Source organism: Lissotriton vulgaris, chromosome 6 (assembly GCF_964263255.1).
Source record: "Lissotriton vulgaris chromosome 6, aLisVul1.2, whole genome shotgun sequence".
Classification (NCBI taxonomy): domain Eukaryota; kingdom Metazoa; phylum Chordata; class Amphibia; order Caudata; family Salamandridae; genus Lissotriton; species Lissotriton vulgaris.
Genome location: NC_141694.1, coordinates 155,761,433 through 155,776,529, shown reverse-complemented (window position 1 = coordinate 155,776,529; position 15,097 = coordinate 155,761,433). Strand labels below are relative to the sequence as shown.

The window sequence follows — 15,097 nt, the reverse complement described above, 5'->3', positions numbered from 1 at the left end:
ATTTGTGCTCTCGTGCCCTGAGCTCCTCGATGATCCGCCTCAAGTGTCGGATACGCATCCCTCCAACGCCGTGCCATACGAATTCGGTCTCGCCCAATGCGGCCGGTTTCACCACCTCTCTTCGCTGCAGGCGCACCGCTGCGCGACGTACGAAAGAGTGCCCGAGTACCCATACCACGGAAGCGGGCATACTAATCAGAAAGAAGAGAGATGAAGCCGTTAGACACTGCACACATATGTTTTACAACAATTCAGGCCTCACATATCGCTTATAGCAGTCAGAGGTCCAGCGACCTACACCTTTCACCACGTTGGGGGCAAGACCGGCCCCTGCCGCCAAAGTTGCGGCGCCAATCCTAAAGGAATGAGAAAAATAGCCCACTGCTCCCAAACCCAGATTCCCTAAGGCCAACCCAAATACTGATTTAAATTGGTATTGAGACAGGCAATCCCCGTTTTCGTGGACAAAGAGAGCCGACCCCCCCCTGCTGGGCGTCGGGCCAAGTACGCCTGCATACGGGATACGGGGCAGGCTGCTATCCCTGGGGCTGGCAGCAAACGGATGGTGACCCCCCTTCCTGTTTGGTCTGTCTTGGAACGTCCCAACCGCAATACTAGGCCCCCCGAGGAAATGGAGATATCCTTGAACTGCAACCCCCCCCATGGTCTACCTTGGAGGCCCCAACTACCTCACCCAGGCGAAAGGCCCCGTACAAGGCTAGGCAGAAGGCCGCCCCAGCATGATTCCCTCGAACGGTGACTGGCAAATAACAGGCAGTACCCCCAAAATATCTATCAAGGTCAGGAGATCCAAAGGCCTACGACAGTCCCGCCGTGGACCGTCCAATCGGGCCCATCTCGCTAAGGCCTTCCTGATCAAGAATGACGCCCCAGTGTCCCGCTGCCCCGCAAGTTTAGCGAAGAAGCCTATCGCTGCCAAGGAGGCCCTAGCATAGGACACTGTTTTGCCCTGATCCCGCAGAACCTGTAAAAAGGCGTACATCGTTTCAGTTGAAAAGATCCTAGCCTCTCCGGCTTGTTCCACAAATGATCTGTAAACATTAAACTGTGACTTATAGGCACGTTTGGTGCGGTCACACAGAGCGGCACCTACCAGCCCCGCTAAAGCGGAGCTCCAATTTTCCACAGTGACGTAGGAAACGTTGTCATGCACTCTTCCGCCTGCGGGTGGAACCTCCGGAAGTCCTGCAACTTGGAACGAGACAAAGCGTCAGCAGCATGGTTATCAGGTATATGCGCAGCCTTAAAGGTCAAATGCAATTTCAAGCATGCCAACACCAACAACTTCAGCAACCTCAGCACATGTGGGCAAGTCGCTCCTTGCCGATTGATAACCTGAACCACTGCCATGTTATCCGACCAGAAGGTCACAACCCTGTCCCTGAAGCGCTCCGCCCAAACTGTAACTGCCACCCAGATGGGAAAAAGCTCAAGAAAAGCTAAATTCTTAGTCAAGCCTGCTAAGTGCCACTCCGCTGGCCAGACCTTCCCGCACCAGGCAGGGCCCAAGATTGCCCCAAAACCAATACTCCCAGCTGAATCGGAGTATAATCCTAGCTCAACACTGGACACCGGCGGCGCGGGCCATACTACCCGCCCGTTGAAATCTGCCAGGAAGTCTCGCCACACCTTGAGGTCCTTCTTAACCCCTGCTTTTAACCTTACCCGATGATGCTTCTGGGTAAGACCTACCATCGCTCTGGCTATAGACCTCGAGAAAGGGCGTCCCATGGGAATGATGCGCAAAGCGAAGTTTAGCTGACCCACAAGAACTTGTCACCTTTGGACACGCCAAGGCTACCTCAATTGCTAGGGAAAAGGCTTTTACTTTATCCATTGGCAATCTACATTCCCCCGCTAGTGTGTCAATTTTGATGCCCAGGAAGCCATGCACGTGTCAGGGCCGACTGTCTTGCTCGGTGCCAGCGGCACCCCAAAATCCTTTAACATAGCCACCAGCTGACTTAGGGCCAAAGAGCAGGCATCCGACAATGCGGGGCCCATCACCATGAAATCGTCTAAGTAATGCACCACATCTGTACATCCTGACTTTTGCAAAAAGACCCATTGCAGCATGGAGCTAAAGGTCTCAAAGTACTTGCAGGAGACCTGACAACCCATAGGCATACATCTGTCGTAATACAATTGCTGTTGGACCTGAAAGCCTAGCAAATGGTAATCCTCGGGGTGTACCGGTAACATGCGTAAAGCTGACTCAATGTCGGTTTTCGCTAGCAACGCCCCACGGTCTAGCTCCCTCACTTTCTGAACCGCGGCATCAAAGGACGAGTACGTCACTGAGCACACTGCCGGGTCAATGGCATCGTTTACAGATGCACCCTTCGGTGCAGATAAGTTATGGATCATCCTGAATTGTCCCAGCTCCTTCTTGGGCACTACTCCCAGAGGGGAGCACACATAGTTCTCCCAGGGAGGAACCGGGAATGGGCCTGCTACTCGGCCTAAGGCCCGCTCTTTTTCCACCTTTGTGGCCACTACCGAGGGATGGGTTCTTGCTGAAACTTGGTTCCTACACTGAGTAATAGGGGGGACATGCGATGCTGGGATACGAAAACCACTGGAAAAATCCTCGAACAACATCCTAGCAGCTGCCCTGTCTGGGTACCTGTCCAACCAAAAAATCAGCTTCTCAATATCCACAGGAGTAGGCAGTTTAGACTTGGGGAGGCTTGATATCCTTAGGGGCAGTACCCCCCCGTTCTTTGGATTTCTTGTTGCACTTTGATTCGGGATGGGACGGGTGACTGCAGTAGGCACATGCATGCTTAAACTTGCACTGCCCGGGGGGGCATGTGCACCCTTTGCCATTGAATTCCCAGCATGTACCTTTCTTCTCGCCCGGCCCTCCCTGGGAAGTCCGAAAGGGCTGCCTAGCCGGGTGTTCCCTATTGCTTACGCTCTCCAACCAGGCATTGACATCAACCTGATCCCAACAAATGGAGGGGTTTTCCTCCTTCGCCCAGCAAAACTCTCTATCATATGTCAACCAGGCTGAACCACCATGCGTGGAGTGAGCCTTCACAATCTTATTGGTATAAAACACCAGCGGAATCGCCAACTCTGGCCTTCTTTCCAACAACAATGTCATATAAACGTGTAAGCCGAACAACCAATTGGTAATTGTCTCCTCAATCCTAGGTCTCCGATCTCGGAAGGAGTGGTCTTTCCCCTCCCTGTCTTTGTAATCTTCCTCTCTTCTCTTTGGCCTGATAAGGGAGAATATGTCTACGTAGGCACCCTTCCAAATCTTCTCTCCCATTTCCACACTCACATGCGTAGCTAACATCCCTGACTGGGACAATACGTTCCCCTGACTAACCCCCACTTCGCTGCTCCTTGCTGTAGCGTCACCAGGCTTACCTCCTGTAGGTGTTACAGCTATCGCTGTCGCGGGGGGATGGGCTCCAATCGCTACACTGTGCAACGCCTTGCTTGACTCGACTAAGAGGGCCAACTGCCTCTGGATATCCTGCAACGCGCCCTGTTCTGTGGCCAGAGGGGGTCCCATGGTGCCGCCGCTCCAGCGCTCACTCTCTCCAATACTTTCTCCGGAGCTGATAGTTGGCCCACTAATGTGGAAACCGACGCCAGCAAGCTATCTAACGGATCGCCCACGGCTGCCACTGCGGCCACCGGCTGCGGTGGGAGTGGGGCCGGGGGGACCGTAACTACTGGTCCTGGGCCTCCCGGGGCCAAAGCCTTCAGCGCCTCCCTAATCTCGGACAAAACTGAACCCACTGGGTCTACTGGCGCGGGTACATTCGGAATGGGGTCAGAAGGGTACACCTGCTCTGCATCTAACGGAGGCGTGGGGATGGGACGTACTGATCCCTCGTCCCGTTCCCCCCTGACAGGGCTAGGCCTACCCTTCCCCTGCCTGGCTCCCCCTTTCTTTCTAGGCTGTGCCTTGGATTTCTTCTTTAATGGCAGACCAGCGATCTTTGGTGGCACCCCCCTGCGCGGCCGCTCTACGACCTCGGGTTGTTCCCCCTGAGAAGAGTCGCTCTCATCCCCGCTATCGGGAGCCTCCTTGCTCAATTTCTTCAGCAGTAATTTCATAATCTGTGCCAATTCAGGCTCAGAATCTTTTCGCTTTTGTCCTCCCTTTTTGGGCGCCATGCTAACTATCTCACGCTTCGCACTACCTTGCCATAATACCTAGCGCGCCCCGCGTTCCCTGCTCCCGCACCCCTAAGCACCGTTCACGCCGCCCGGCAGGAGTCCGCACCACAAGGAACCCCGCACACAGCCATAAGCCCCATAAGGCAGCGACACTCCTATCCCTTCCCAGCACCCACCGTGACTCACGGCTGCCCACGAGGCCCTCCGAGGCACTCGACCCCTTACCTGGCTACACGAACGATGCTCGATCCTTCTGCTTCTATAGTTTCGGACAGCCGGCCCGGATCACAAGAATGGCCAGGTGCCGGCGTGAGCAGTCAGGTATCCAGGAGTGATAGCGGGAACAGAGACCCCAGTCACAGGGAGTTGACCCTAAATAGGCCCAGAGTCTCCACCCCCTGACCCTCAGGTCACGCGATATCGCCGGACCGGAAATGGGTCGGCCGGACGCCGACCAACCACCAAAGACCAGGACCGGGCGGGGTCCGGAGAGAGCGGTTCCTAAGTGCGCGCGTCGTGATTCTCCGCGCTTGTCAAATGGTTACGTGACTTGTCAGGTCACACATATGCTTCACGGTTTGTTACATTCCTGTTACGTGACTTGCCAGGTCACCAACAATGTTATCCATTTTGTATGTTACTTTGCCTTGTTCGTGACTTATCACTTTCACTGTTATTTATATTACCTTACTTTACATGCGTCTTATCCTTCTGTATATGGATTCGTCTTTTCCACCGTTTCTATTATACATTATATTGCACCTTACTGTGCCTACCTTTGGGCATATGTTATATATGTCATTGGTTGTAGTAGCCTATGTTTTTTTTAATCTTTGCATCTTATTACTTATTCATGTTTTGGTATCTTTGACACCTTGTATTTCATTTACATGGTACCTGTATTTGGATTTTCATTGTGTCACATTTTTATCCTCTTGCGCGTTTTCAAAATACTAATTGTTTTCTTATACTTCTCTCTTACATTTTGAGAGTGTTTTCTTGTCTTTGCCTTGTACTGCCCGTTTTTCCTTGCTGTTTCGTCTTACCATCTTCAGAATAGTCTGGCCAACTGGTATGTTTGGTGGTGATTTGGAGCACTTATTCCTTTTGTTATGTGAGTTTCGTCTCTATTACTACGCTTTTGTTGTTTTTCTGTACTTTGTATTATCTCTTTACCTTTAGCATTTCCTATTTTATTCTTCCTTTGCTCTTTCTACACATCATTCTTTGTCATTCTAATAAAGGGGGAAGATGGGTGTGGGTTATTTGGTTATTCCTGTTATTCCAGGTCGAGGTACTCTCTGTCCTCGTCTTCTTTATTTTAGTGTTTATGTTCTCATTGTTAATCTGCATATTAATTCCATTGTTTTATTGCATAATTGTCTATCATAATATTTGCAATATGTTCTCAATTAGTTACTTAAGTTATTTATTTTCTGACTATTTGCTTTTTCCTTATGTTGTCGCTATTATGCTTATTCTTTGCATTTTCAATTTTTGTGTTTTTATTAAAGGAGGAAGAAGTGTAGTATCTGTTCAAGCTTGCTGCTCAGCCTGTGGATGTCTGTGTGGAATGTTAGTATACTGGATGATGATGTCATAGAGTGTTGTATGCGTGGGGGAGGATGATGTCATAGAGTTTTGAATGCATGGGTGAATTTCAGTTGGGTGCAGGGCTGAGCAGCAAGGAGGCTGCTCCTGTTGGGGTTTGTGTATCTACCTTACTTCTACCTTGAAGGTGATCCTCTTGTCGACGGGGAGCCAGTGTATGTTTCTCATGTGGGGGGTGACGTGGCTGCAGAGGGGGCGTTGACGATCAGTCGGGCGGAGGCGTTTTGAATGCATTGTGGTCGTCGTAGGTGTTTGGCTGGGATTCCTAGATAGAGTGCATTGCCGTAGTCCAGTCTGTGGCCGACGAGGCCATGTGTCACCGTTCTTCTCGTTTCGGTCGGGATCCACTTGTAGATCCTGGGGAGCATGCGAAGGGTGTTGTAGCAGGAGGAGGAGACGGCGTTGACCTGTTTAGACAAGGAGGTGCATGGTTGGTGGGTGCTGGTGCTGTCACAATCGTGGTCGGCCACTAAGAGTCGTCCCAGGCTGAGGGGGTCGGTCCGAGGATGAGGACCTCCGTCTTGTCAGAGTTCAGCTTCAGACGGCTGCTCCTTATCCAGTCGGCGACTGCCTTCATTCCCTCGTGGAGGTTGATTTTGGAGGTGTGTGGGTCCTTGGTGAGGGAGAGGATGAGCTGCGTGTCGTCGGCGCAGAAGATGATGTTGAGGTCATGATGGCGGGCCACTTGAGCGAGGGGGCCATGTAGACGTTGAACAGCGTCGGGCTGAGGGATGAGCCCTGGGGGACGCCGCAGATGATGTCGCAGGCTTCGGACCAGAAGGGTGGGAGGCGGACTCTCTGGGTTCTGCCTGAGAGGAACGGTGTGGTCCAGTTAAGGGCCTTCTCTTTGATTCCGGCTTCTAGGAGAGTGCGATGGCATACCATTTGAAGGCGGCTGACAGGTCCAGAAGGATGAGGGCTGATTCTTCGCCGTTGTCTATTTGGCGCCTGATGTCGTCTGTGGCGGCGATGAGGGCTGTCTCAGTGCTGTGGTTGCGTCTGAATCTGGACCGGGACTGGTCCAGGATGTTGTTGTCTTCCAGGTGGTGGGCCAATTGCATGTTGACAATTTTCCTGATGACCTTTGCCCGGAACGGGAGCAGGGAGATGAGCTGGAAGTTCTTCAGGTCCTTGGGGTCCGCTTTGGGCTTCTTGAGGAGGGCGTTGATTTCTGTGTGCTTCCAGATTTCCGGGAATGTCGCATGCATATTTATTGTGTAAACACCCCGATTAAGCGCCAGGTATAACTAGTGTGCTGCGGCTGCATTTTGATAAAGATTCATTATACTTCAAACAGTGCTCACTATGCATCTCTGCTGAAGCAGCACTATAGCGTTACCTCACACAGCGCTGTGCTGACAAATCTACAATTTCTAGATGCAGCACTGGCAACGGGGCACCTCCCCTCAATGGCACCGTAAGCTTTTCTCAGCTTCCAACGATTCTCTCCTAGCTGCTCTAAATACGCTCCAATGCTTATTTTCTTCCAGGGTTCATGTGACAACCTCTGCACGATTAACTGGCAGACAACTCATCGCCATAATTATGTTGTGAAGTAACACCAAAAGAAACGGGTAACATTGAAATTAAGCTTTAATCCACAAATAGGTTGAATGTGGCTCCTCTATCTACCAGCTTCTCAAAACTCACAGCTCTTCTACATTTCACAAGCAGAGCAGAGAGCACATGTATACATCAGAACCTAATTGATACATTACAACAACAATCTCTTAGTTTCTTGATAAAGGGGGATATCGGAAGGGTGCTTAAGTTTAACCTTTGACCACCAGACTCTCTGGGTAAAGTTGTGAAAGCAGCAATTTTGGATCCCAAGGTGCAGGCTGCTATCATTCAGCCATTTACTCATAGACTGACAGAGATGTTTTTCACAGGCAGCCATAAGAGGGTCAAGTTGGGATTCAATTAAAGGTATTAGGATCTCTGAAACTGCAGAGGAATGTTTAAAATGTTCTGTTAAAATGTTAGATTTAGCCTCGGTATTGGGCAAAGTTAATTTCAACATTTCTGGAGATTACTGTACCACTGGTGTGAACAAAGAGACTTCTGTTGAAGGAGGACTGGAGTGGTAAGGAATATTCCTGTCTGGAAATGTATCTACACAACTTGTACATTCAGGAAGAGGTCAGATCTGTAATGCAAGAGGAAGGAGGTTATCAGCCTTCTAAGATCAGAATCAGCTCTTACTTTGAGCAAGAGATCATTACCCTTAAATGGTGTAAAGTCTCTTAATGATCTCAGGAGCAGGACTGGACTTACCCTCCTAGAGCTTTTTTTGTGAAACTATTTCTAGTCATATCGTTCCCTAGAAGGAGATTAACCTAGCGGGGGAAGGGACAACCTTTCAGGTCATTGCGGGCCTCGGTCAAAAAAAAGTTGGCTTTTGGAAGAATCATGGATCATGGGGAGAAGAATGGATCTTATTTGATTCTAAGTCAGCACATGTAGATATCATGAAGGTAAAATTAGAAACTCTTCTCTTGGCATTGCAGCAGTGACAGTTTCAGAGGCGGCATTTGATCTGGCTGTTTTCAAGCTGAGGAATTATGTTAGCAAAAAACTGAGAGGATTGTGGAAGAAAGGGAAAGGATGCCCGCACACAAGTAGGAACCCTTTATGTCACATATCCTAGGCGGGCGTATGTATAGCTAATTCTCTGGTAGGAAATCCCCAGTATTTTGACTTTGTCTTGAAAATCTGTTGACTTGTGTGTGCCTATGTGTAATATCTGTGTGACTATGTTTGATGCAAGCAGTGCAAATTGTTTATTCTGTATGGTAGATCTCCTTCTGGATTAGTGCTTATGACTTCTATTTATATCTTGCTCGAATATAATGAATATTCCTTAACTATGTCACAACACATACAATGTACAGTGTACTAAACTGGGTTAGGCATTCAGAGATCACCCACAGTGTGCAGGGAGGGGAGGAAGAAGCACCACTCACCTTCAAACATGCGTGTGCACACTCTCTCTCCTTTCTCTCTCTCTCTCTCTCTCTCTATCTTTCTCTCTCTCTCTCTCACACACATTCAGACACCCTTCAGAGTACTGATCTTTTCTAGTTGTGTGCTCAATCTGCTGTTCTCTTTCTTTGCTCCAGGCAGGATGCACCAAAGTATGGTTTTACTATTAATGCAATCGCTGCCCAGGGATTCTCCCAATGGAAAGATTTTGACCTTTGCTCCTGCACTCACCCCATTCGCAATGTTAGATCTGGAGATTGATCCGACAACTGAGGGTGTCAGTCTAATCAGAAACACATTTAGCAGGGATGTCAGGCTTCTACCAAAGCCTGAATTTGACGTGGCAACTCTTATCTTCAATGGATAAGAAAAGCTAAGTAGTCCATTCTGTCCTTGACTATTATTGTCTCTAAAAAGACATTCAGTAACATGTATATAATGTATTTGACATGACATTTAGGTCTCTAACCTGTTAAAATGTAGGCTGACCAGCATGGGCACTTACTAGAGCTTTCATGGAATACATCTCCATTGTGATTTGTCTATCAAACATGATCACTTATATAGTGATTCTTGTCAGTGGCGGCTGGTGACATTTGAAAGTGGTAGGCATAAACCTTGTTGTAGAGTGATGCAAGAAAACACTTACATTGAAACAAACAGGCGTATAGCATGACACAATCTTTATCAAAAACACATTGTGCACATTTTACATAGTCGCACATCTAGGGAAAGTGAACTCTAAACACTCCCCAGCCATATGCTGTCACAAAGCCCTTTCCACCACCGCTGTAACTTTTTAGCTTAAAAGAACTTGTGTTTTAATACAGATCTCGTTGGTAGGCGTAAAAGACGCCATCTTTTGACTTTCAGGCTGCATACAGATTTCAGTTGTAATCTCTAAACCTGCTAACCCATGGTAATAGTAACAATAGAGACAACAACTTATTGTTAAACGGGAAACAACACTTACAACGCAACTTTTACAACGCACTACCTTTACAACGAAACTTTTACAACGCAACATCCATTACAACGCATGCCATTACAACGCAACCATTACAACGCATGTCACTACAACGCATATCACTACAAAGCATACCTTTACAACGCAGTCATTACAACGCATACCATTACAACGCATACCTACACTATCCAACACTTACCCTACTGTTGCACCCCCTGGAGTTAGAATAGTAATTTTTACCCCTACACTATCCAACACTTACCCTACTGTTGCAACCCCTGGAGTTAAAATAGTAATTTTAACCCCTACTCTATCCAACACTTACCCTACTGTTGCACCCCCTGGAGTTAGAATAGTAACTTTTACCCCTACACTATCCAATACTTGCCATACATGCAAGGTAATGGTATGCGTTGTAATAGTATGCTTTGTAAATGTAGTATGCGTTGTAGTGGACTGCGTTGTAAAGGTAGTTTCAAAGATTTCGTTGTAATGGCATGCGTTGTAATGGAATGCGTTGTAATGGATGTTGCGGTGTAAAAAATGCGTTGTAAAGGTATGCGTTGTAAAAGTATGCGTTGTAACAACATACATCCTGTTAAACATGCTAGTAACCACAATTTAGTGGTGTCCTGGGCTATTAGAGGGGTGGCACTCATGTTACGGACATCGACGGGATGCAGGTCTGAGGCAGCCCAGTCTGAATAGCAGGATAAAACGCTCACCACCGTAAGCTCGGGGATAAGCAAGAGCATTGCACCTTAAAGGTTGCATTACCATTTTCCTTACACAAGAGGGAGTAGGACAAAGCCAAGCATAAGCTTCACTCTGAGGATCTCCTGTCCTTCGTCAGCACTCTGTTGCTCTTTAGCTAGATTTAGACTCTCGACACACCTAACATAAATGCATAAAAGGCACGACCTTGCAGGGAGGCTAATTAGCTAAGTGGCTTCTGATTGGGGCCCACCTTTATTCACAAAATGAAAGTACAGGGGAACACTGCAGATTTGTGAAAACATTTATCGAGCTCAAATATTTAGGTAAACGAAAAAAAAATCTGAGTGATAGGCAAGTATAGTATTTAGCACCAGAGAGCAATTTTTATAGAATTCTGCAACTGCGCTGGTGCCTGATTAGAGAACCTATCCTATTAAAGACAAGTTATAAAACTTTTCTTTTTCAAACTTTTAATAAGTCTGTGTGTGGAATAAGGAGTAGTGAAAGCAATGTACTCCAACCTCAGCCATCCAGAAAGTTGTGGAACATTCTTGCCTTTGTCACACAAGGCAGAAAGAATGGATGCAGGTTTTTGGCATGCAAATTACTTTAGCACTTTTTTCAAAGGCGCGTCCCTGCCATGCACTTCTGAAGCATACACAGCTGCGTGCCAGGCTCCAGCAGGATGGGCCTAACTGCCTGGACTGCACCAGACCAATCAGTCTGTGTTTCCGCTATGTAAACAATAACACTCTTTGAAGTGGCGGCCAAAATGGCGACCGGCGCCCTGCCGAGAGCGCCGATGGCTGCATCCCTCTGCAGGAGGTATGTCCAAAGTGCGCATTCCGAGGCACACAGCAACTGCCACTAGTGGAACACTACCTCTGGGGCCTCGGTAACGGCTTTACACCGGAGACGGCCCGCCGCAATCGGTTCTCCTTCGCCTGCCTGACTTTAAAATGGCACCCGGAGGAGACCCGTATATGCCGATCGGCGCCTCTAAATGATGACCTGGGACCTGCGCTTACTGCCTCTCCCACAACATATACTGCATCTGCGTCGCCTGTGCCCATCTGCATCTGCATCTGTTACCCCGAGCTGCTGCCCCTCTGCCTATGCTGCAGCTGAGCTGAAGAAACCACTGGCCTGTCCTGGGGTTAACCCCGCACCTCCGACACCACAGACCTCCTGCATCACTTGCTCCTCTCTCCTACCTGCTGGCTCAGCCTCTCACCCACGGAGGAGATCCTGATTAAAATGGCGGCTTTGTTCACCGGATCCTGTGGTGCCTAAGGAGATTGCCACCTGAAGACCTTGGCCCTCAATTTTACACCAGCACTAGAGGTGAGCCGGGCGCCACCGCAACTAACGCTGCTCTCCTTAGAGGAGCGCTCCAGTCTGCTCTGCCCCGGGGCTTGCCTGACCCCAAATTGGCAGCGCCTTAGGGACATCGGTGCAGATGACTCCCCGGGCAGACTTTCAAGCTTGCGATCGGCTGCTGCCAAAGCATAGTCTGCTGAGCTCTCCTACTGTGCCCTCCCCCTATGCCTCCTCCTGTGCCCATCCAGTGTCGGCGTTGCTGAAGCTCTTACATTTGGCCCCAGATGATGTGGGACAGCTTTGTGGCGTGCTCTCCCCTGCTCCCGGGACTGCCTCCCGTTCTGCGAACTGCTGTCTTGGCGCCCGTGGTCTTTCTTCCCCGACCCCTGGTCTCCGGATCAAACTCCTCTGCCCCAGCACCTCATGGATGATGAGGCTGTGACTTTGCCTTTCTCCCCCCGGACTTGCTGGCTGTGGCAGCACTCCTCCTGGACTTTCGGACTTGGACCTCTGCACTCTCTGCCATTTTCTTTTCTTTTTATGACTCACTTATTCTTCTACCTTTCTCCTCTGCCATTTTAGCGACCTCTGACCTCTCCCCTCTCTGTCCTAGAGACCTTTCTATTGTCTCTCCTGTTGCCTCTGACAGACTCCTCGCTGTCTTAATTGTTACTATCAGCTTCCCTCTCTCGTTTGTCTCACTTTCCTGCCCTTCTCTGTCCCTCCCCTGGTGCTGTGACTACATTCCCCTCCGACTGCATTCCCCCTCCAACCCCACTTAATGGAACTCTGCTTTTCTGTATATAGAGATAACTCTAATCACTAGACTATGCAGTAGCCCGCTGTGCTCTCTACCATTCCTATGTGACTCTTAGAGTACATCTAGTCATATCCCTTCCCTATGTATATAGAGATAACTCTAATCACTAGTATATGCAGTAGTCCGCTGTGCTCTCTACCATTCCTATGTGACTCTTAGAGTATAGCCATGTGTATCCCTTCCCTTTGTATATAGAGATAACTCTAATCACTAGCATATGCAGTAGACCTTTGTACGCTCTACCATTCCTATGTGACTCTTAGAGTATATCCATTTGCATCTCCTCCTTGTGTGACTTTACATCTTGTACATTTGCAATTTTTTCTGTTTGTTTCCTCTTTGTAACGCATGTAATCCTAAGTCCTAATGTTTTTCAACTGGTTCTTATGTAAAGCGCTCTGACACCTTCGGGTAAAGTTCGCGCTATATAAAATCGCATAAATAATATAAAATAAATAAAATAAGTGCAGAGTGGCTTCACTCTGCACTTGAAAGAGTGTTAATGTTTATAATAGCGGGAACGCACGCAACGGTTCAAGAGCTAGCCTACACACACACACACATACACGAAAGTCGCAGCTCGCAATACTTGCGTGGGGGGGGGGGGTCGCGCGAGGGGTGGAGGCCGCCGGGGAAGTTTAAAATTTAATTATAATTAAAGAAAACGTACTGGTCCGCGCCGCCTCTGCTCGAGTGCTCCTGGGCCGGGGTCTTGCGCTCCTCAACAAACAGGAACAGACGCGACTCTGGGCAACCTCTCTACGTGCCAGGCCCAGGATTGGCTGAGGGCAAGGATATTATCTGCCCATTAGGAGACCAGGGGCTGCGGCATGAAGCAACCCTCGGTCTCTTAAGGGGTACACTAGTGTGCATGTGCGGGCTGATCTTAAATATGATCAGCCCAACAACGAACATTCACAGTAGCAATGCTGAGACGCGACTGTTTATTGCTGTGCCTGCTGTCACTCAAACGCTGCCGCAGCCCCCAGCCCCTTCAGCGCGATGTCCCTAGTTCTACTTCTCCTACGTTAATTCCAATCATTAGTCCTGATTGGAATTAGCGTCGGAGAAGTAGAGCAAAGAATTTGAATGGCATTAGTGGGGCAACGCCCCAGCGCCCCAATGGGCACACTGCCACTTCTTGTTCAGTCTCTAATATTTACCGGAATTGTTTGAACTAACATTGTAAGCTGTTGCGTCTGCTCTAGGTGGGATTTACTAATGAAAAGCCGGAGGCAGGACAACATACCCATGGAAAAATGATCTGATTCTGGCCTAAGTTCTAAATTAAGTAGCACTAATGTAAATAGGGAGGTAGGCTTAAAATATACCATAGTTTTGTCCAATAACTGCCAATTTCCAAAACCAGGCTCTCTGTGCCTGATTCAAAAGGAAAAAAAACTTGGAGAAAAAATGTGCAACATTCTTAAAATGTTCAAAACTGACTTTGTATTAATACTTGTATATATCTTCATTTATTTGTAGAGGCAGACATCTATGCACACAAACATAGAAAGTCAGACTTGAACTTTTTAAGCAAGCATATAGCCTTCAATAAACACTGATTTGCACTGAAAGCTTTATTTATACATAAGTGTGTGTGGGAAGGTTCAGTGTCTCTTTTTTCCAATGTTGCTTCTTCTACATTCAACACCTAAGGTATTTGGACCCAAGGAAGGACTTCGACACAGAGAGATGGGGTATGGACTCCCTCTGACCCCACTCTGCTAATGCCACTGCCAGTGAAGTAATGGCAATGTGTGTGTAGCTTCTGTCTAGAATTTAATACTCATTGGTGTAGAGACACTCACTTTTAATCCTCTCTTTTTTTGTTCTTTAATGGCAACTATCATCTGCGCTTCAGGCCACAAACAGAAACCATCACGCGAAGAGCAAGAGGAAGAAGCAAATCCAAGAGACTGGATTTTAATACGTAAGCATACACGTTAAACCAAAATCCAGCTGTTGTATGTGTCTAGAATCCAAGCAGAGCGCCAGTTAAAGGAAATATGTAATGTCCATTTCTATAGAGAAGAGAAACATACCAAAGTACTTGCCTTGCCAAATTGTGAACATTGGTATCTGAAATATACATTGGCTACACAACATTTCTCAGAAACTGTAGTTATTATAAGGAGAAAGAAAATACTGTGACAGGAAATTAAGAGAAGGATGTGCATATTGAAAATGAAGTTAGGGCCTCGTTTAGAATGTGGTGGGCAGCCCGCCGTCTGTCAGGATCGCAGACGTAATCGACTCTACCAGTCTAGCCAGACTATCGTACACCATATTTAGAAATCTCTGCAAACCCATACCTCATAGAAGTCACCTAGCAGTCCAGAATTGAAAACATGTACATTGGACTGCCTGCTCTACATAGAGCACATGATTTCATGTACCTACATGGAAAGTCCCAACGTCTTTACTGTAGGGTTTCCACCAGCTAAGTCATTAGTGGCACTGCCATGGCAAATATGATTCCCCAACTGACTATTTGTGGCAGAGAATCATGG

The 15,097-nt window shown here is 48.0% G+C and overlaps 1 protein-coding gene across 1 annotated transcript in view; it reads left to right on the top strand.

Annotated features, from left to right (window-relative positions):
• Positions 1-15,097, top strand: part of LOC147706943 (uncharacterized) — a 355,595-nt gene that overhangs the window by 168,810 nt on the left and 171,688 nt on the right. Inside the window, exon 7 of the mRNA XM_086925597.1 lies at positions 14,449-14,517. Coding sequence (XP_086781723.1) covers positions 14,449-14,517 — 69 coding nt within the window. The remainder of the gene's footprint in view (positions 1-14,448; positions 14,518-15,097) is intronic.